At 41.9% G+C, this 22,882-nt stretch overlaps 2 protein-coding genes across 3 annotated transcripts in view; one reads left to right on the plus strand and one right to left on the minus strand.

The window, feature by feature from the left end:
• The window catches only part of urod (uroporphyrinogen decarboxylase), a 59,379-nt gene extending 55,997 nt beyond the window's left edge, over positions 1-3,382 (minus strand). Inside the window, exon 1 of the mRNA XM_041208649.1 lies at positions 3,243-3,382. Within this exon, the coding sequence (XP_041064583.1) occupies positions 3,243-3,265 (23 nt within the window). The 5' untranslated portion in view covers positions 3,266-3,382. The remainder of the gene's footprint in view (positions 1-3,242) is intronic.
• A 55-nt stretch (positions 3,383-3,437) lies between these two features.
• Positions 3,438-22,882, plus strand: part of hectd3 (HECT domain containing 3) — a 59,564-nt gene continuing 40,119 nt past the window's right edge. For both annotated transcript variants that reach the window (XR_005945542.1, XM_041208648.1), the window contains exons 1-7: positions 3,438-3,521; positions 4,789-5,112; positions 6,620-6,780; positions 13,526-13,618; positions 14,415-14,550; positions 18,257-18,372; positions 22,212-22,325. Coding sequence is in view for 1 of the 2 variants with exons in the window: in XM_041208648.1 (XP_041064582.1) it covers positions 4,795-5,112; positions 6,620-6,780; positions 13,526-13,618; positions 14,415-14,550; positions 18,257-18,372; positions 22,212-22,325 (938 nt within the window). In the remaining variant the exon portion in view is untranslated. The remainder of the gene's footprint in view (positions 3,522-4,788; positions 5,113-6,619; positions 6,781-13,525; positions 13,619-14,414; positions 14,551-18,256; positions 18,373-22,211; positions 22,326-22,882) is intronic.

The following is a 22,882-nucleotide window of genomic DNA, read 5'->3' on the forward strand; positions in this document are numbered from 1 at the left end:
AGCTGGCTGAGAAGACAGCCCAGAGAAAACAGGGGCCAGCGAATGCTGCACATTCTCAGCCTACTGTCGTCTTCTCCTTCAGCAAATGTGGCAGAGTCTGCTATGCCAAAGTGGGGCTCCTGAGCTACACCAGGCAACGTTTAACACAGAGATAAAAACAAAAAAACTGCGGATGCTGGAAATCCAAAACAAAAACAGAATTACCTGGAAAAACTCAGCAGGTCTGGCAGCATCGGTGGAGAAGAAAAGAGTTGACGTTTCGAGTCCTCATGACCCTTCGACAGAACTAGAGTTCTGTCGAAGGGTCATGAGGACTCGAAACGTCAACTCTTTTCTTCTCCACCGATGCTGCCAGACCTGCTGAGTTTTTCCAGGTAATTCTGTTTTTGTTTTTAACGTTTAACACAGTTGACCACGAAGGCACAAGCCATCCATCTCACGAGGCAGAAGGCTGTCAAATTAAAGCATACTTTAAATTTGTTCATGACATTCCTCTTTTTTCCCTAACATCACCTTCAGGACACCTTTAAATCGAATATGCCATTGTACTTGACAAACTGTCCTGAAGCTCAAAGACTAGAATTATCAGTCATTTTTTTTGTTATATTACATTGGATTTTTGTCATGGAGATACTGGTTCTGTTTTCAATGGCAAAGCATAGGTTTAAACATATGCATTTAGAGTGTGTCTGAATATTTCTAAGAAGCATCCAGCTTGCAGCAAACTGATCTTATCTATCAAAACAGTTAACTGGAATGCTGCTGATAGAAAAAAAGGACACCTTTTCTTTCAGATAAGGGGGTGCTGCAAGTCAGCTAACTGCACAGTCATCATCCTGGGAAGCAGAATGTTGTGGGCAGTTATTGGAATGACATAACCAAAGCTTAATTTAAGAGTTAAAACATATGGAACTCGCCAATAATCACTGGCAAACTATTTCGAAATAAACTTCCATTAACGACATCACATGAAAATATCACCACCCATCAATAATTGCAAGGGGAATGGCTTATACACAGAGGGAAGTTTTAGTGCAGCTGTGCAGAGCATTGGTGAGGCCATATCTGGGGTATTGTGGACAGTTTTGGTCTCCTGATTTGAAAAAAAAGAACTGTGTTAGAAACAGTTCAGAGAAGGTTCATTGGACCAATTCCTGGGATGAAGGGCTTATCCTATAAAGAAAGGTTGAACAGATTGGACTGATGCCCATTGGAGTTTAGAAGAGTGAGAGGTGATCTTACTGAAACATACAAGATCCTGAGGGGACTTGAGAGGGTAGATACCAGGAGGATGTTTCCACTTGTGGGGGAGACTAGAACTAGGGGACACAGTTTAAAAATAAGAGGTCTCCCTTTTAAGACTGAGATGAGGTGAATTTTTTTTCTCTTAGGGTCATTAGTTTGTGGAATTCTCTTACTCCTGCTCCCAAGTCCTATGTTCCTATCTAGCCAGCTGGTCATTGGTAATGCCACATCCAATCGGCACAAAAGGTACAAAACTGAATCAAACCTACACACAAAATTAACATAAAAACAGCTGGAAATGGTTTTGAAAATATAATCTTATCCCTGGGTTCAGATGGAAACTAGGAAACAATTGACTCTATTCATGTAATCTGTGAAATTGTCTGTACTGCTATTAGGTCAACTCTCCAACTACTCCTTGATATCCATTATCCTTACAACTGGAAACTAGTTAAAAAGGCTTACGGAATGTTCCTTCAAATTAGAAGGTCACGTATATTGTCTCTGAAAGGCCAGAATATTAATAGTCGAGATTACTATATGGTAAAGTCTGTCATTCAAGTTACATCATTATTTATTTATTTTTATTCATTCACAGGATATGGGCTTTGCTGGCTGGCCCAGCATTTATTGCCCATCCCTGGATGCCATTGAGAAGGTGGTGGTGAGCTGTCTTCTTGAACCGCTGCAGTCCATGTGATGTAGGTACACCCACAGTGTTGTTAGGAAGGGAGTTCCAGGATTTTGACCAAGCGACAGTGAAGGAACAGTGACATATTTTCAAGTCAGGATGGTGAGTAACTTGGAGGGGAACCTCCAGGTGGTAGTGTTCCCATGTGTCTGCTGCCCTTGTCCTTCTAGGTGGTAGTGGTCGTGGATTTGGAAGGTGCTGTTTAAGGAGCATTGGTGAATTCTTGCAGTGCATCTTGTAAATGGTACACACTGCTGCTACTATGCGTTGAGGGAGTGAATGTTTGTGGATGTGGTGCCAATCAAGCGGGCTTTATTGTCTGGACGGTGTCCAGCTTCTTCTGTGTTGTGGGGGCTGCACTCATCCAGGCAAGTTGGGAGTATTCCATCACACTCCTGACTTGTGCCTTGTAGATGGTGGACAGGCTTTGGGGAGTCAAGAGGCGAGTTAGTCAGCGCACTATTCCTAGCCTCTGACCTCCTTTTGTAGCCACAGTATTTATATGGTTAGTCCAGTTCAGCTTCTGGTCAATGGTAACCCCCAGGATGTTGATAGTGAGGGATTCAGTGATGGTAATGCTATTGGACATCAAGGGGCGATGGTTGAATTCTCTCTTGTTGGAGATGGTCATTGCCTGGCACTTCTGTGGTGCGAGTGTTATTCAAATGTTATGGTCTTTGAATACAGCAGCATTCCACACTACATACAATCTTTTGGGATTTCGCCATTACAGGAAGGGCTTATTCAGCACTGTACTTAAGGTCAGCGGAGCACATTAACATAGCCATAAAACGTCTGACGTTTCCTATAGTTAATAAACAGTTCCCTATAAACTGGAACTTAACTGGAAAATCTTGCTAAGGTTACATTTATATAACACCACTGTCAGTATTAGCAGGAGGAATGGTGTTTCACGTTACCTCAATTCTGCAGTTACACAACATCAATTGAATGGAAACGGTTGACAGCTGCTGTCAGCAAGAATGTAAATACAGCCTAAATATTGTTTATATAATTTCTCCAGAGTGGTAACTATTGCCTTCAGAGCTATTTTATTAAACAAACTGATGAGAAGTTTTTAAACACGTTGGTTGTTGAGCTGTTCTGCTACAGTCAGTGATATGGAGTTGAGCCTTTGGTAACCGAAGTCAAAAGGAGTTTGTTCACTAACTCAGGATTCCTCTGATGGAGAATCTACATCGAGTTTACTGTTTTGAACTGAAACTTTACCACCCTGAGTTTACAACCTGCTCCGCTCCGCCTGCCGCACACCCGCTGCTGTTCACCCCCTCCCCGGGATACTTACACCGAGAAGTCGCCGTCCCCCATGTCGCTCAGACTCCTACAACTCCGCCGCTGCCACTACTCCTCCTCCCTCGGCGCTGGGTGCCACCATGTTGACAGGCCTCCAGTCACGTGGTACCAAATCAGCCAATTAGCTCCAACCTGGGTGGGGGGGGGGGGGGGGGGGGGGGGAGGAGGAGGAGAAGAGGATGGATCACGTGATTCCACGAAGGCCCCTCTCTCTGGAGGGAGGCGGGCCGTGGTGCGCCTGTAACGGGAAACGGAGGGTGAGAGAGAGAAAGTAAGTAAATAATGGTGAAGGAGAGTGAGTCAATGTAATTTACATGAGGTGGCACAGACAGTCTAGATGTGGGGAAGTGCAGGGGAACTGTAAATAGTGAGAAGAAGGAGTAGGCAATTAGGTAGTGAGCTTCCAAACAAAATGAAGAAATGCTGAGCAAGTGTGGAACCAGCTGAGGACATCCATTATTTTTGCGGTTTTCTATGAATGCTAAATGTTTTACAGTGTAACCCATGTTTTAAATCGTTCTCACTCTTGTCGAGATGAGCTTGAAATTTGAAATGTCATTACAGCCCGAAGTGTTTATTCTGGAGCCTTGACCTTTCTTGACTCATGGTGTATTGAGTTAGGTTTCTCAAATCTGGTTGGGCGTATTCCTCAGGGTTTTATTGCCAAGCCTCTTCCCTCCAACTGGTCCACACAGTCAGCTTTATTTTAAATCCCATCTCCAGTATTCTGTCATCAGTTAAAGTTTTCAAAGAAAATTGGTTTAATTTAGCACTTTTTTTAATGTCCTGTTATGATTTTTTTCCCCCTGTGTTGCTCACAGGTTGTTTAGGAGATTAATCCATGTACAACAGCCCAATGTTAAGTTGTTATTGTTTGCTTATTATCTACGGTCAGGTGTGTGTTACAAGACAACAGTATAGTGAGGGATTTGATGACATTAACTGCTAAGTGTGAAACTTGAGACTTTTCCGCATTATCTGAATCCCCCTCCTTTTCCCACCTTTTAAGATGTGTGCTGTTCCTAAAACATTCTCCAGCTCATGTTATATTTCATATGGATTGTAGTTCTGGGAGTTTGTATAGTGCATGCAATTTGATTTGTTTGTACTGTTACATTTGAGTATATCTTCTCTCTTGAGCAGACCTTTAAAGCTATTTGTGTGAACATGTAACCTGTGTGGGTATATACTCTTTAACTGCACCATTTTCTACCATCCACTCCTTCAGTTGGCCATTACCAGTATGAACTATGAATCAAGTGTGGGGTTCCTCATCTGATTTCTTCTATAACTTTTCACGCTTTCCTATGTTTGTTTTAAATAGAATTAATGTTGAAGATCTATGAGGTGTCATAGTGGAGCTCTGTAAGACAGGAGAGAGATTGGGTAATTAATCTAGGGAGCTGGTCTGTGATAGAACCTACCTGAAGAATTACTTTTACCACCCTTAATGCAACTGAAACTGAATTTGTGGTAAGGAATTTGTAATTCACATTAACAATGACGAGTCAACATTCAAAGTGTTCTGTTAATTTTAGACTGCAATGTATCCTGAAAATCCGCACCAGATTCCAGGAAGGATCAGGTTTCTGATTGAGTGCATTGATTGCTTCAGGAATAGCAAACTTTTGCCAGAAGCCCTGTGTTATGTCCCCAAAGAGGTCTTGTACAAGTTTTGGAAAGATTCCACCTTGTCCAGTGCAACGTTGGGGCGGTCTCAGTATATTGTTTCAGTCTGGCAGTTAGCCTCCCAGCCTCAACGCAAGAAACTCTTTGATATTGAGTTAAAGAGAGGGACCTGCATCAAAGCAACCGGAGAAGAATACTGCAACAACCATGGTCTCTGGGTGAAGCTGAATCAGGTGAATTTCCTAACAACCATTGACTGAGTTTTATTTTTATTTTTAACCACTAATTTTAATAGAATAATACTGAGGTCATGTTACAAACTTTTTTTATTACTGTGCATTTCAAGGTGTAGTTTTGTTCAGTTTTGAGATTTTCATTTTCAAAGGGCTTCAGGTTACTAAGTGTGCTGGACTTCATTTGTTGTGTTGAACAATAAACCAGTGAGTGAGGAATATATGGTTCAGTTGACTCTTGGCTCACTGAGCTGACTCCGATACCACAGAATTTGATGAAGCATAATAATGATGTCACCACCTCTCTGAGAGAACTTTTTCCTTAGCTCTGAGTCATTTCAAAGATGAGTTATATACGAAATAAGCAATGGATAGTGTAATCACAAAAGCTAAATGGTTACTTTAAACCTGTATAAAACACTAGGTCAGCCCCAGCTGAAGAATTGTTTTGTCCATTTCTGGGCACCATACTTAGGAACGGGATGAAGGATTTGGAGAGGATACAATAAATATTTGCTAGAATGGTTCTAGAATAGTATTAAAGTGACAGCACAGCAATGTACTTTTGTAATGAAGTACATGATGTAACTTATCTTTTAATCAGTGTATTTGTGGAATGGAGCAAGATGTTATACAGTTAACTACCAAGGATATAGAACTGCAGGTATAATACATTTTAAGGGCATGTTTAAAAATTACTCATTTTCTACCCTTGCTGGACCAAATTGGCTTATGCCAACTACCTTTGTAGTCTCCTACAGATTGGCAATTATGGATGATGTTCAGTTTTATGCAATGAAACCATTGCAGCTAGCAAATTTTTTTATACCAATTATTGCGCTGAATTTGAACACATGTAGAAAATAGAGTTAACGCTGTAACTACTTAACACCAATAAATCTCTTATAATTACCTCCAACCACTGAAGGTGGGTGGGGGTAATGTTTTCGCTCCTGTTTGTTAGTCTGTCTATAAAACAATATATCTCAAAAACTAACGGACAGATTTCATCAGAATGTGATACACAGATAGGGTGTGGTCTAAGGAAGAGTTAGTTTTTGGCAAGGATCCAGATCCTGGAATCTTTTTTTAAAGGATCCATTGACATTGGGAGATGGGATGAATTGACTTTTTGTTTTGAATGTTATGGGTTATTTTATTTGGAATGTTGTGGATTGCCTCAACTGCTGTGGTTGGATTTGTCACGGCTGTCAAAATGTGAGCAGAGTTTTCAGAACAGGTTGTTGGATGTGGATTAGCCTGAAGCCTTCTCGGTGAGATGGAAGTTCTTAATAAAAAGATTTATCTTTTCAGCTTTGTAGATAGGCAAGAGTCTCAAGGAGAATTTGTATAATTATAGTAAGGTTGATTTAAGGCAGCATGGCAGAGGGTATATATGCACTCTAACAAGTGAAAGTGGCACTCAGTAGAATTGTAATATTTTGCTTTGAGATGATGGATCATTTATCTATTTGAATGATATCTGACTGTCTCAATGATGCTTTAGGAGCAAATACAGGAGTACAACAGCAGCTGTCAGGACACAGAAGGCTGGATTCTTCTATGTAAGCAGCCTGAAGGTGGTGAACGACTTGTGCCTGTGGAAACACCCGAAAGGCTTCAAAAACAACAACAGCTTTTTGGCTATGACTACAGACCGTGTACCCGGTAAATTGAAATGCTATGGTGCAATATTAGCTTAAAATAACAGTAACAAGTATGGTGTCTGTGTGCTTATTTGCCTGGATATGTAGCTTCAAGAACTTGCAAACATGAAGCACCTTTAAGAGGGATAACCATCCCAAGTTACTGCACAGAGGTACTATCATGACAAAAGTGGATGCTGGGACAAAACAGGAGATATTAGGAGAGGTACCCCTAAGCTACGTCAAAGGGTGAGTTTTAAAGCAGTTCTTATAAAACGACAGGTAGTTGCAGAGAAGCTGAATTTAGGGGGGAAATTGCAGATCATGAACCTCTATGGCTAAAGGCATATCTGCCAGTGGTGGATGTGCAGAAAGCGAGTACACAGAGGAATGGAGATTTTTTTAGAGGGAGTGTTTGTGTTGTAGGCCTAGAGGGGAAAGCCAACAAATTAATTTGATTTTTAAATTTGAGGCAGCATGGTTGGTGGGCAGGGGGGTGGTGATGGTATTGCTTGGAGGCAATGTAGGTCAATGAGCACGCGGGCTGTAAGTAAGCCAGATATGTACAACTGAAGGTTACAGAGAATACTGGACTGACCTAGAGAGTATTGAAATATACAAATCTGGAGATAACAAGGGCATGAATAAGGGTTTCAACAACAGAGCGGCTGAGGCAGGAGCAGAGGCAGCTGATGATATAGATATGGAAGTAGCTGGTCTTTGTGCTGGAGGAATGAGGGACTGGAATCTTAACTCTGGAATGAATAGAATGCCAAGATCATGAGGTCTTGAACCCACAATCTTCTGACTGAGAACTGTGTGCGCTACCAACTGATCCAAGCTGACACTTTGATTGTTGTTAGATAAAGTACTGGTGGTGTACAATTAAACAACTCACAAATATCCCTATCCTCAATAATGGAGGAGCCCAGCAAAAGATAAGGCTGAAGCATTCGCAACAATCTTCAGCCAGAAGTGCCGAGTGGATGATCCATCTCGACCTCCTTCGGAAGTCCCCAGCAACACAAATGCCAGTCTTCAACCAATTCGAATCACTCCAAGTGATATCAAGAAATGGCTGAAGGCACTGGATACTGCAAAGGCTATGGGCCCTGACAATATTCTGACAGCAGTACTGAAGACTTGTACTCCAGAACTTGCTGTGCCTCTAGCCAAGCTGTTCCAGTACAGCTATAACACTGGCATCTACCTGGCTATGTGGAGAATTGCCCATATATGACCTGTCCACTAAAAGCAGGACGAGTCTAACGGGGCCAATTACCACCCCATCAGTCTACTCTTGATCATCAGTAAAGTAGTGCAATGGGTCATCAACAGTGCTATCAAGTGGCACTTGCTTAGCAATAACCTCCTCACTCATGCCCAGTTTGGGTTCCGCCAGGGCCAATCAGCTCCTGACCTCATTACAGCCTTGGTTCAAACATGGACAAAAGAGCTGAACTCCTGAGGTGAGGTGAGAGCGACTGCCCTTAACATCAAGGCCGCATTTGACCAAGTGTGGCATCAAGGAGTCCTAGCAAAACTGGAGTCAATGAGAATCAGGGGGAAAACTCTCTGCTGGTTGGAGTCATACCCATCACAAAGGAAGATGGTTGTGATTGTTGGAGGTCAGTCATCTCAGCTCCAGGACATCACTGCAGGAATTCCTCAGGGTAGTGTCCTAGGCACAACCACCTTCAGCTGCTTCATCACTGACCTTCCTTCCATCATAAGGTCAGAAGTGGGGATGGTCGCTGATGATTGCACAATGTTCAGCACTATTTGCAACTTCTCAGATACTGAAGCAGTCCATGTCCAAATGGAGCAAGACCTGGACAATATCCAGGCTTGGACTGACAAGTGACAAGTAACATTGCCTGACACTTGTGTGATGCCAATGACCATGACCATCTCCAACAAGAGAGAATCCAACCATCGTCCCTTGATGTCCAATGGCATTACCTTCACTGAAACTCCCACTTATCAACATCCTGGGAGTTACCATTGACCAGAAACTGAACAGGACCAGCCTAATAAATACTGTGGCTACAAGAGCAATCAAAGGCTAGGAGTAGTGCGATAAGTAACTCACCTGACTCCCCAGAGCCTGTCCACCATCTACAAGGCACAAGTCAGGAATGTGATGGAATACTCCTCACTTGCCTGGGCGAGTTCAGCTCCTACAATGTTGAAGAAGCTGGACACCATCCAGGGCGAAGCAGTCCGCTTGATTGGCACCACATCCACAAACATTCACTCCCTCCACCACTAATGCACAGTAGCAACAGTGTGTACCATCAAGATACACTGCAGGAATTCACCAAGGGTCCTTGGACAGCACTTTCCAAACCCACGACCACAACACCTAGAAGGACAAGGGCAGCAAATAGATGGGAAAACCACCACGTGGAAGTTCCCCTCCAAGTCACTCACCACCCTGACATGGAAAAGTATCGCCGTTCCTTCCCTGTTGCTGGGTCAAAATCCTGGAACTCCCTTCCTCATGGACAGCAGCGGTTCAAGAAGGCCACCACTTTCTCAAGGGCAACTAGGGATGGGCAATAAATGCTGGTCCAGCCAGTGAAGCCCACATCCTGTGAATGAATTTAAAAAAAAACACTTAAAAAATTCTCCTGTGTTTTTCACACTAATATCTTTTGCCCTAATTATCTTTTTCTCTGGAGTATGGCTCCATGAGTAAAAGGCATCCAACATCTAAATTTATGTTTGAGCCTGGTTGTTGAGTAAGGCTGTTCAAGCACCAGGGGCAGCCATGACAGCCGAATTTGGTCCTCTCCTTTACTCATATGTCACAGTTCCCTGAATTGTCCCTTGAAGCAGGAATGTTAGCCAATTTCTGGTCTACCTAAGCCAGTAACGGTATTGCCAATAATAACACCCTTACCCCTTCCATCAGCTAAGAGAGACAATGCATGCTAAAAGGTACAATTTTAAACAGGATGCAAGAACGGAGAGACTTGTGGATGCTTGTACACAAATTTTTGAAGGTGGCAGGAAAGGTTAACAAAGCATATGTGATCCTGGTCTAAATAGAGGCATGGTGTTCCAAAGCCATATAGAACACTCACTAGTTCAGCCTCAGCTAATTCTGTCCAATTCTGGGCACCACACTTAGGAACAACATGCAGGATTTGGAGAGGGTACAGTAGAGATTTGCTAGAATGGTTCCAGGGATTGCAATTATCCGAATAGACAGGAGAAACTGGGGTTGTTCTTAGAGCAGAGAAGATTAAGATGATATCTGATAGAGATGCTTAAAATGATGAAAGGTTTAGGAAGAGCAAATAAAGAGGAATTGTTTCCATTGGCTAAAGGGTTGATAATCAGAGGGCACAAATTTAAGGTGATTGGCAAAAGACCCAGAGGCGGCATGAGGGAAAGCTTTGTGACACAGTAAATGCTCAGGATTTGGAATGCATTGTCTGATAGGGTGGCGGAACAGTTTCAGTAATAACCTTCAAAAGGGAATTACTTGAAGAAAAGTTACTGGAATATAGGGAAAAAGCAGGGGAGTGGAACTAACTGGATGGATCAAGGGCTGGTGTAGACACAGTGAGTCGTTTGGCCTGCTTCTGTGCTGTACCATTATATAATTCTATGAATTGAGAGAAGGGAATGTACAACGAGACCTGGGTATCCTTGTACACCAGTCGCTGAAGGTAAGCATGCAGGTGCAGCAGGCGGTAAAGGAGGCAAATGGTATGTTGGCCTTCATAGCAATAGGATTCAAGTACAGGAACACGGATGCCTTGCTGCAATTATACAAGGCCTTGGTGAGACCATGCCTGGAATATTGTGTGCAGTTTTGGTCTCCTTATCTGAGGAAGGATGTTCTTGCTATAGAGAGAATGCAGCGACGGTTTACCAGACTGATTCCTGGGATGGCAGGACTGACATATGAGAAGGTTGAGTCGGTTAGGATTATATTAGCTGGAGTTCAGAAGAATGAAGTGGGGTCTCATAGAAACCTATAAAATTCTAACAGGACTAGACATGGTTGATGCAGGAAGGATGTTCCCGATGGTGGGGGAATCCAGAACCAGGAGCCACAGTCTGAGGATATGGGATAGACGATTTAGGACTGATATGAGGAGAAATTTCTTCACCCAGAGAGTGGTGAGCCTGTGGAATTCACTACCGCAGAAAGTAGTTGAGGCCAAAACATTGTATGTTTTCAAGAAGGAGTTAGATATAGCTCTTGGGGTGAAAGGTATCAAAGGATATGTGGAGAAAGCAGGAGCAGGCTGTTGAGTTGGATGATCATAATGAATGGTGGTGCAGGCTCAAAGGGCCGAATGGCCTACTCCTGCTCCTATTTTCTATATTTCTATGAATGTAGACTGGGATTGGATCGATGACCTTCCTGATCAGTGTGACTCAGAGATATCCTGTTCATCAAGAATGAATACTAAATCACTTAATTCTACAACACCCCCTTTGTTAATGTGTGAAATGTTTTCAATGTGCATTTAAGGATGGGAAATCTGCAGAAGGCCATTCTCACCTTGCAAAAGGTGACAATGATAGTTGGCTACCAATTATATTAGTGCTCAAAATCTCTAAAGGTACTGACCCTCTCCCTTTCAAAAGCACCATTAACGCCTCTTCCTAAGCAAGTCCTCAAACCCTCTACTTTGAAAAATACAGGTTTGCTAGGACGGATGGGGTCAAGGGTGTTTATGTTGAGGGGAGGGGTGAATGACTGCAGATTTGAAAGGGATGGGGAGAGTACCAGAGTAGAGGGAGCCATTTATGATATTATCTAGCATGGAGATCAAGAAGTGAAGTTGGAAGGGCAGTAGTTTACTTGGAATAGGAGCGAGAGCACTGGAGATGGGTTGCATGGACAAGATAAGCTTTGAGAGGACATGAGTGGAAGAGATAGGAGCGAAACTAGTTTGTTCATAGGGTGGGGGAGGGAGATCCTTGGGGGAGGTTTGGTTCAGTGGACTAAGGGAAGGAAGGAATGCACTAGAGGCAGTTGAACAGTTGGTCTTAAACTTAGTCACAAAAAAGTTAACAAGCTCCTTGCACAGGATAGAGGGGGCAGTTTACATAATCAATTTTGTAATCATAAACAGTTATTAGTGCATGAATTACATTTCTTCTTTGATAAGTTGACAAGAAGGGTTACTTAATTCAGCTTTTAGATATCCTATCTGTAAATTGACATGCTAAACTTGCATTCAATCCATTTGTGGTGATGTAAGTCAGTTTGGGGAACCAATCTTGGGCATCATTCACTCCTATATGTAGACTGGCAGTAAACCCCAAAAATGCCCTAGTGAGGAATTAAGTTGAAGAGGTTAAAGATTCTTTGGCATCTATTTATATATTTGGGACACAGTCTCAGAATAAGAGATGGGCCATTTAGGACTGAGATGAGGAGGAATTTCTTCACTAAGAGGGTGGTGAATCTTCAGAATTCTCTACCCCAGAGGGCTGTGGAGGCTCAGTCATTGAGTATGTTCAAGACAGATCGATACATTTCTAGATAGTAAAGACAAAGGGATGTGGGGATAGTGCAATGAATGGTGTTGAGGTAGAAGATCAGCCATAATCTAATTGAATGGTGGAGCAGGCTCGAGGGCTGAATAGCCTACTCCTGTTCGTATTTCCTATGAAGCCCACAATTCTTACAAGTTGCACTTGGGGGTTTAGGAACACCCTTCTACAAGACAAGTATACTGCAAGGCTATTACTAAACTAAGGAATGAAGACTTCAATCTCAAGAATGCTTAATATACATTTTCAAAGTAACCTCCTCGGAATCTAATAATTGCTCTGAATGACACATTATAAGAGTTCAACCCTTTTAGTGTCAGTTGCTTGCAGAACATGTTGATACACGTAATGATCCTACATTATTTAAAAAACCTGGCACCTGATCATAGAAGGTTGCTCTTTACTCTAGCTTCTCAGGCCTTTGCTTTAAAAGCATTTCACACACAAGTCCCAGTAAGGCAGGGCATCTTTAGATGTTCCCTAAACAATTATTGCGAGGCCTGTAGTCTTGATGGCGTATCTGCTATCCCTAGTAAGAAATGTTTTGTTTAGGGCATAGTGATTTAATTAACATTAGCCCTTTCTTTTCCCAGTCTGACAACTGATTCCATATTGAGGACATGTTCAAGGCAGTTATTAGGATATTCCTTTTATGAATACAATATGATGAAATTCAATGAAAAAGCAATTGTCATCAATACTCATACAAAATTAGTGGAGAATTAGAAGATGAATAAGCACTTTTGGGACTTTTTACTACATTAAAGGTGCTAAATAAATACAAATTTTTGAACGTATGCTGTTGAAATTGGCAGATATGGTGTTGTAATCTGTTTCTCTTCTCGTCAACGCTCCCCTACATTCAGTGTATTTCACTGTTGTGAAATGTAATCTCCAGTCATGTTGTCTTGTGCTGCTGTATTTAAATTGCTGATGTGCTAAAGGAACTGATGTCCAGGGTTTGGTAATGTCCATGAAGGAAGTTCAGGACTCATTGAGTTTGCAAAAGTAATTTTTTTTAACCAATTTAATAACAAATTGAACTTAATAGGAGCAATTAATGTGGAGATTTTCATTTTTTTTAACAAAGTTCAACCTAAAACAATTGCTAAAGTAATTACTCATAGGTTTAAATCTGCCTCCCCTGTAACCTGCAGTGCAATGATTTCTTTTTCATTATCACTGGCATTAAAGGTTTTAAGACAACTATTCTGAAAAGAGATTTTTGTTTTCTGCTTTAGATGGGAGCAGGTGGTTGATGCACAATATTCATTATATCTGGGTGCAAAACCCAAGGTGGCCGATAGGGATGATGCTGCAATGCAAAAGCTAAGGTAAGAGTGGTTTTTGTGTTTGTGTCCTGCTGAATAACTTTTTTTAATTGTTATTTTGGTGTGGTGTGGTAGAATGAAGATTTGAACCATGATTCTAACCATAGGGAAGGAGGGACCTCAATATCCTGACCACTTGGGTACACCTATGGATAGCTGTGGTGACCTATGAAAAAGCCACTTTAGGAAAAAAGAGCCTCGCTTTCAAAAATAATGCAGATTTACACTGTGAAAATTAACCCTTCTCCAGTTCAGTTGAACATTCATTATTTTCGCTGCACATGGATTGCTTGTAACCTAACCAAATGCCACTGCAACAGAACTCGTGATGGCCATTATTTAGCTCTGCCAGATGACTCACACCTCTCTCAAAATGAGGTAGTAGCCCAGAAAGGCTCTACATGTTGCATCTTGCATAGGAGGCCAAATGGCTTTTGGCTGTTAAAAAGGAGGGTTTTATCCTTTGTTTAGAATCCATCGAATAAAATATTCAATTTTTTAAAGTTATCTTTTTGTTTTTCCCTTTTTCTCAAACCTCTGCTAATGTCACATACCCCATCTCAGAGCAAAAGGATGGGTTAGCCTCCATGTCTTTGCCATTTTTACTCGAAGGCTCATGAGAGCATCTAAGGGTTTCGCAACTTTTTGACATTATTATTCCTTTTCCTGTAAGTGGCTGTATACCGACAATTGCACTGATGAGATTGGAAGCTCGCTTTGTGATGGTTTGTTTGTGTAGAAAGGTCTTATAGCATGATAGCTAGTTATCATGAAATTTTAATTATATTACTGGATATAGGTATGTTCCTCCAACTTGGACATTTGAGTGTGATGAAGACTTGGTGCACTACTTCTATGACCGCATAGGGAAGGAAGATGAGAACTTAGGCAGTGTCAAACATCTAGTTGACAGCATAGATGCTTCTTCTTTCTCGGTAAGTTAAGCTCTGAGCCATATAGTCTGGCGCCAATGGAAATGAGTGTTTCCCACATTGCTTTACACCAGGAGACTTTTTAAAGAGACTGATATGATGCATTGTTTCCCCTGTATGTTATTTACCTTGGTGAATCTGAATCTTAGATTCTCCAGACACTTAAAAGCTACTTAAAAGTAAACCAATATGGGGCATTTTAAGGCTTTAACCTCTTCACTGGATTCAGGTGCCTATACAATACCTTTCAGTTAGAATACTGTCTAGTGATCTTCCCCCTAACTGAAGTCACCCTGCCTAACTATATCTTTCACTGCTTCCCTTGTCCACTCCATCATAGTGCCTGTATGACTCTTATAAGCAAACCCCACCTTGGTTTGTCATCCTCCTCCTTTGGCACTTCCTCCTCCTTTGGGCAAATCATCTTGTTCCACCTCTCTTGCCTCTCATTTAAGAGCCTCATTCATTGTCATCAATCAGTTTTCTCAATGAGCTATCCTTGTTGCTTTCCTCATTCAGCCTCTAAGGTTAGTGACTTTTCATCCAAGGTGATTTCACTCACCATTTCAATTCATCTTGTTCTCTCTCCTTTGAGTTCACCGCCTTCTTATTGAAATATAAAAGATCCTGAGGGGACTTGACAGTGTAGATGCTAAGAGCACGTTCCCCCCACACTAATGGGGGAGACTACAACTAGGGGACACAGTTAAAAATAAGGGGTCTCCCATTTAAGATGGAGATGAGTTTTTTTTTCTGTTGGTCATTAGTGTGTGGAATTCTCTTCCCCAGAGAGCAGTGGAGTCAGAGTCATTGAATATTTTTAAGGCTGAGTTAGCTAAATTTTTGATTGACAGGAAATTGGATTTGAGGCCACAATCAGATCAGCCATGATCTTATCAAATGTTGGAGCAAGCAAGAGGGGCTGAATGTCGATTCCTGCTCCTAATTCGTATGCTTGTATATTCCTATTATCCCTTAATCTCTTCCTCCATGTAACCTCCCCAACTTGTATTCATAGCCACCCCCTTGACCTCGCAATCACATATGATGTCGCTATTCCCAGATAAGGCCATTTCTGATCACTTCCTTGTATTGCTCTCTACCGACATACCACCTTCCCTTCCAAACCTCACTTCCTTCAGTATACTCCTATGAAAAATATGCCCCCAATTCACCTGCAACTGCATTCTCAAATCCTGATTACCTAACCTTTAGTCCCCTGTTCACCACAGCATTTCTGCAGCTACCAACCTGCTCAACCACACCCTCACCTTCACCCTCAATGCCCTAATCCCCATTAAAACCATTATTCTCTCTCTGGTTGTTCTGCAGTATGGCTCACATTTCCCCTCTCGTAAGTCCAATACATGTGGCGAATAATTGGTCTCGTCATTCACTGCTGGACCATGCAAAGCGCCAGTGGTCCTGCTCGTCTTTGAAAACTGCTTATTATTCCAGGATCATCCTGGAACACAAAGGTACCTGCAGCGTTTTTCTCTACAGTAAGCAGTTGTTTTAAATCCGTCTCTCCTGTCCCCACCAACCTCACCTCCAACAACAATGCACAGAGCTCATGATTTTCTTGTCACCAAGACTAAGACCATCTGATCATGGGAGGAAAAGTTCCCTGCCTTCCCTAGTCCATCGGGCCAAACTTCCTAAATGTCTCCCGCTGCCCTAGCCCTAAAAGTATCGTTCTCAAGTTTCTCTCTTAATTCTGCTCATTCTCTCTCCGAGCTCATCTTGTCCATGAGACGCACCTCTCTTCTCTCTCAATTCTATTCCCACTAAACTCTCTTTCCTCTCAAATCCTTGTTGCCTCCCAAATTTTATCCCATCTTTCCCAGAAGTTCATGTCTGAATCCTTACAATTTTTCCCTGCTGCAGTACTGCAACAGTTCTTATCAAAATTACAAATGATGTCCTATGTGACTGACAAAAGGAAAATTATCCTTTTTGAACGTGTCTGTAACATTTTCCATGGTTGATCATACCATCCTCCTGTAACACTTTCATCCAGCTGAATGAGACTGCTCTCTCCTGGTCCCATTCTTGTGTGTCTAATTATAGCCAGTAAATTACCATCAATGGCTTTTCTCACCACTCCTAACACTGTACTCCAAGGGTCAATTCTTGGACCCCTATTATTTCTCATCTACACTCTGCCCTTGGTGACAGCACCCGAAAACACAACTTCCATTTCCACATATATGCTGATGACAACCAGCTTTACATCACCACCATCTCTCTGGATCCTTCCCCTGTTAGTTATTTATCTGACATATGACACTGAATGAATGGATGAGTCCAATTAAATATTGAGAAGACTGAAGCCATTGTCTTTGGGCCCCACCACAAACTCTGCTGCTTAGCCTCTGATTCCACTCCTCGCCCAGGCAACCATCTGAGGCTGAACCAGACTGTTCGTAATCCCGGTGTCATATTTGATCCTGGGGTGAGTTTTCAACCACATATCTGCACTGCCTGTAAGACTGCCTACTTCCACCTTGGCAGCATTGCCCGACACCACTTTGTCTCAGCTTTTCTGCTGTTGAAACCCTCATTCATGGTTTTGTTACCTACAGACTTGATTATTCCAATGCACTCCTGACTGGCCTCTCACATTCTACCCTCTATGATCTTGAAGTGGCCTAAAACTCTGCTGCCCATGTCTTAACTCATACCAAATCCTGTTCACCCATCACCCCAGTGCTCGCTGACTGACACGCGCTCCCATTTAAGCAATGTCTTAATTTTTAAAATCCTCATTCTTGTTTTGTAATTCCTCCATGACCTGTTCCTTCCTATCTCTGTAATCACCTCCCTCCCTATAACCCACCACAGTATCAGCGCTTCTCTAATTTTGGCCCCATGAACATCCCTAATTTTAATTACACCATTATTGGTGACTGTGCTTTTAGTTGCCTACACCACAAGCTCTGGAATATCTTCTCTACACTTATCCACCTCACTTTCCTCCTTTAATGTCGCTCCTTAAACCTAACACTTCCTTATGTGACCAGCATCGTATTTTGTTTTAATATGCTCCTTTGGAGCACCTTTTGTTACACTATTCCAAAAGTGCTGTGTGAATGCAACTTGTTTGCGCACACGTATATATTTCTAAACACTTAGATTTTTTTTACGGTAAAGAAAATGAAGTGTTCATAAGTTATGAACAATTCAAGCAAAAATGCCTACCTGAAGCCAGACCTTTAGATGGATGGTTTGAAGGAAAGTGGTGTAAATAACCAGAATAGCAGGATGGTGCCAAAGTGATTCCACCTTTTAGTTAAACAATGAAAATGTGCAATTTATGGGGAAATTGTAGTTGGGCTGAACAATCAGAGGACAAGATAGAGGGGTAGAGCATCGTGTACTGCTTGCTAAACTGATCGGCTACTTTACTAAACCTTCAAAGTTCTTCCTTTGAAGAAACTGTTTCACAAAGCACTGTTTAAGCATAAAGCACAGTGTAACCTGTTTGTGATAATATCCATCTTGAAATGTGAAAAGGTGATCAAGTCCCAACATAGAACTATCTGAAACATGCATCAAGTTTAAAAACCAGTATATTTTGTGAATTGAAAGCAATGATTTTTTTTTTTTGAGCCAGTAGACAATCAAATGTTCTGACTCGATGGAAGAACCTCATCCATGTTTCCTGATTGTTAATAGTTTTTCCATCCAACAATTTTATACCTAACAGGATGAAGCCAATGTGTGGTGTTTGACTGATGGAGACAATGACACTTTCTGGGAGAGTGAGGGGAATCAGGGCCACCACTGGATTCGATTGTACATGAAGAAAGGCACCATAATAAAGTAAGAAGATTTGAGTGATAAATTAATCTCATGACACTACATAATATGCCTTATATTCCACCCATTTCAGGACTGAAATGTGCTCTGATGTGCAACATGTTAACATGCATCATTTCTAATAGAAAAGAGTGCTTAAATCTTGCATTCGTTACAATCCGATAGATTAAAACAATGAACAAATGTATAGATTCCAGAAAATAAAGTTAAACCTAAAGTGTGTTTGTATGACTATGAATGGTGTTTCAATAGATCTAACTGATTACTTTGTTCCTATTCCAAATTATTCTTACATTTTGCCCAAGTCAAGAGGAAGGGCAGGTTTGCTCTTCCCAGGTCTCTGTAGATGCTATTTGGTAATGAACTGATAGAAAATTCTTATTCTCCTCATTTCCCTCTGTTTTCTCCTTTTTCATTTATTTCTCCTTTTTTCTCTCCTCTTTATACGTGGAATATACACAGTGAAACATGCTTTTTGGCCCAACCACCTGTGACATTGTTCATGCTCCATTCGAGACTCTTCCCATCCCCCTCATTTATAACCCACCATTCTCTTCTCCCTCCTGCTAATCTGACTTCCCTTTTAAATGTGTCTATGCTATTTGCATCAACTACTCCATGTGGTAGAGTTGCACATTCCCACTGCTGTCTGGGTAAAGAAGTTTCTTCCGAACTCGCTATTTGATTTCTTTGTGATTATCTTATATTAATGGCCTCTAATTTTGCAAGAGGAATCATTTTCTTTGTATCCACTCAAATAAAACCTTTCATAATTTTTAAGACCTGTATTAAGACACCCCTCATCATCCTTGTAAATTTTTTTTACACCATTTCTGGTATTTTTATAATATGGTGACAAGAACTGTTTAGCATAACTTCTTTACTTTTAAATTATCTCTCTGCTAGAAGTAAACCCCTCATGCTTTGTTTGCTTTTGTTATGCCTTGTTGACCTGAGTCACAACTTCTGGTAATTTGCATATTTGCCCTTTGTTCTTTTGCCCCATTTAGATTTTTTAAAAATTCATTCATGGGATGGGGGCTTTTTTAAAATCATCCATGGGATGTGGGCTTCACTGGCTGGGCAAACATTTAGTACCCATCCCTAGTTGCCCTTGAGAAGGTGTGATGAGCTGCCTTCTTGAACTGCTGCAGACCAAGTAGTGTAGGTACACCACCAGTGCTGTTAGGAAGGGAGTCCCAGGATTTTGACCCAGTGACAGTGAAGGAACAACAATTATTTCCAAGTCAGGATGGTGTGTGACTTGGAGGGGAACTTCCAGGTGATGGTGTTCCCATCCATCTCTTGTCCTTCTAGATGGTGATGGGTTTGGAAGGTGCTGTCTAAGGATCCTTGGCGAATTCCTGCAATGCATCTTGTAGATTACACACTGCTGCTACTGGTGTGTCGGTGGTGGAGGGAATGAATGCTTGATTGGCACCACATCCACAAACGGGCTGCTTTGTCCTGGACAGTATCAAGCTTCTTGAGTGTTGTGGGAGCTGTACTTTTCCAGGCAAGTTGGGAGTATTCCATCACACTGCTGACTTGTGCCTTGCTGTTGGTGGACAGGCTTTGGGAAGTTGGGAGGTGAGTTACTCGTCACAGGATTCCTAGCCTCTGACCTGCTCTTGTAGTCACAGTATTTATATGGCTAGTCCAGTTCAGTTTCTGGTCAATGGTAACCCTCCTGCCCCCCCAGGATGTTGATAGTGGGGGATCCAGTATCCAGTGATGGTAATGCCATTGAATGTCAAGGGGCAATGGTTAGACACTCTCTTATTATAGATGGTCATTACATGGCACTTGTGTGGCACAAATGTTACTTGCCACTTGTCAGCCCAAGCCTGGATATTGTCCAGGTCTTGCTGCATTTGGACGTGGATTGCTTCAGTATCTGAGGAGTTGTGGATGGTGCTGAACATTGCACAAGCATCAGCAAACATCCCCATTTCTCACCTTATGATGGAAGGAAGGTCATTGATGAAGCAGCTGAAAATGGTTGGGCTGAGGACACTGCCCTGAGGAACTCTTGCAGTGATGTCCTGGAGCTGGGATGACTGACCTCCAACAACCACAATCATCTCCATTTGTGCTAGAGTCTAACCAGTGGAGAGTTTTCCCCCTGATTCCCATTGACTCCAGTTTTTCTGGAGCTCCTTGATGCCACACTTAGTCAAATGCGGCTGGCCTTGTTATCAAGGGCAGTCACTCTCGCCTCACCTCGAGAGTTCAGCTTTTTTGTCCATGTTTGATCCAAGGCTGTAATGAGGTCAGAAGCTGAGTGGCCCTGGCGGAACTGAAACTGGGCTTCAGTGAGCAGGTTATTGCTAAGCAAGTGCCGCTTGATAGCACTGTTGATGACCTCTTCATTAATTTACTGATGATCGAGAGTAGACTGATGGGGCGGTAATTGGCCAAGTTGGGTTTATCCTGATTTTTGTGTGTAGGACATATCTGGGTAATTTTCCACATAGCCAGATTGATGGCAGTGTTGTAGCTGTACTGGAACAGCTTGGCTAGGGGCACGGCAAGTTCTGGAGCACAAATCTTCGTTTGGGGGGGGGGGGGGGGGGGGGGGGCGCGGAAGAAGGAGGGTTGGATATTCCGGGCCATAAGGTTACAGGTTGTGTTTGAGTACAATTCTGCTGCTGTTGATGGCCCATGGCGCCTCATGGATGCCCAGTCTTGATTTGCTAGATCTGTTTGAAATCTATCCCATTTAGCATGGTGGTGTGCCACACAATACGATGGAGGGTATCCTCATTGTGAAGGCGGGACTTTATCTCCACAACGACTATGTAGTGATCTCTCCTACCGATACTGTCATGGGCAGATGCACCTGCAGCAGGCAGGTTGGTGAGGATGGTGTCAAGTATGTTTTTCTCTCTTGTTGGTTCCCTCTCCACCTGCTGCAGACCCAGTCTACAAGCTACGTCCAAGTTGTATGTAACCTTATTTTTCTTACTATAATGTAATGCCTCACATCTACCAATGTTGAAATTCAATTGCCAGTTATGTACCCATTCTGCAAGTTTATTAATATCTTATTGTAGAAAAAATTTGCAGCCCTCATTGTTGATTATTCCTTCTATTATGATGTCATCCTTGATTTTAAAAACTATGTTCTTGATTCCAAAGTCTAAGTCATTGTGGGACCTCACTTCCCACCTTCTTCCACTCTATATGGTACCCTTTACCCCTACTCTGCTTTCTATCGTGTGGTCAGCTAGCTATCTGTTTTGCTACTTGTCCCTTGATGCCACATGCTACAACTTTATACTTTAGTCTATTATGCAGTACCATATCTCCTCTTCGTTTGTTCTATTCTCTTTTCTCTCCTTACCTTCTCTCTCTCTCTCTCACACACGCTCACCCCCTTTCCTGACCCTACTTTCTCCTTGCACATCCCCTTCTATTCAATTTGAAGGATATTTTGTGCTAAGAGAGAATGTACAGCAGCACAATGTATTTTAGTTCAAAGTGATAGGAAATGGGTTTATATATGTGATCATCGTAATCCTAGTCTTGCCTTGGACTTGTCTATCATTAAATAAGAGAATTGAAAGACCCTCACTATTGCTATTCTCCTCTATGAGCTGGAGTAAATCTTGAGTTTGGAAAGATTTTGGGTGGAAAAGGAAATAAGAGAAATCAAATTACTTAATCAGAATCGTATGTTAATGTAAGCAACTTAAACTCCATTTGAATATGCAGATTATGTTAATTACAAAATAGGCACTTGTGTAATTCAATTAGCCTAAACATGTGGTATATGGATAAAATATCAAGGTGTTTTTTGGTATAATTAATTAAATATATCTCCTGTTTTTTTTTTGTAGAAAACTGTTTATCTCAATAGATGCAACAGATGATAACTACATGCCAAAAATAATTCACGTGTTTGGTGGTGATCGCGATAATTTAAAAAAGTTGAATGATCTCACAGTTGATGAGTAAGTATAAAAAGACAACAGTGTCAGATGATATTCACCTATCAACTTACATGTATTTACAAAATTTAACACCATTATAGTAAAAGCACTTGCAATTTCTGTGCTTTCCTCTGTTAGAAAGTTGTAGTTATGTTTGTAATTGTGTTTTGAGTGCCTTATTGTTAGCATGACCAGTGTATGTATGCCATTGCTATTCTTTTGACCTAGTTTCATCCAGATAAATGTGTTTGTGTTTTCCTGTTCCCCTTCCTTCCCCTTAGTGTAAGTTTTTCCAGTCATGAAAGCACCTGAGCTCCATCAAATAGCTTCATTCTCCATCTCTTCTCTTCCTCCCTTCCATCCCCTAACCCTAGAGATGTACTTGAGATATTTGACCAATCAGTTTGGGGCATTTAAAACATTGGGCACAATTTTATGTGCCCCAGCGGGTGTGTTTCCCCTGGGGTGGCGGGAGGGTGGTGCATGTAAAATAGGGCAGCGTCCACCCCACCACCTTCCAGCTCACCCCCATAATATGAGGGGCGTGCTGGCGCTAAAGTCGGTAGCCCACCTGCATT

This window comes from Carcharodon carcharias, chromosome 16 (genome assembly GCF_017639515.1).
Source record: "Carcharodon carcharias isolate sCarCar2 chromosome 16, sCarCar2.pri, whole genome shotgun sequence".
Classification (NCBI taxonomy): domain Eukaryota; kingdom Metazoa; phylum Chordata; class Chondrichthyes; order Lamniformes; family Lamnidae; genus Carcharodon; species Carcharodon carcharias.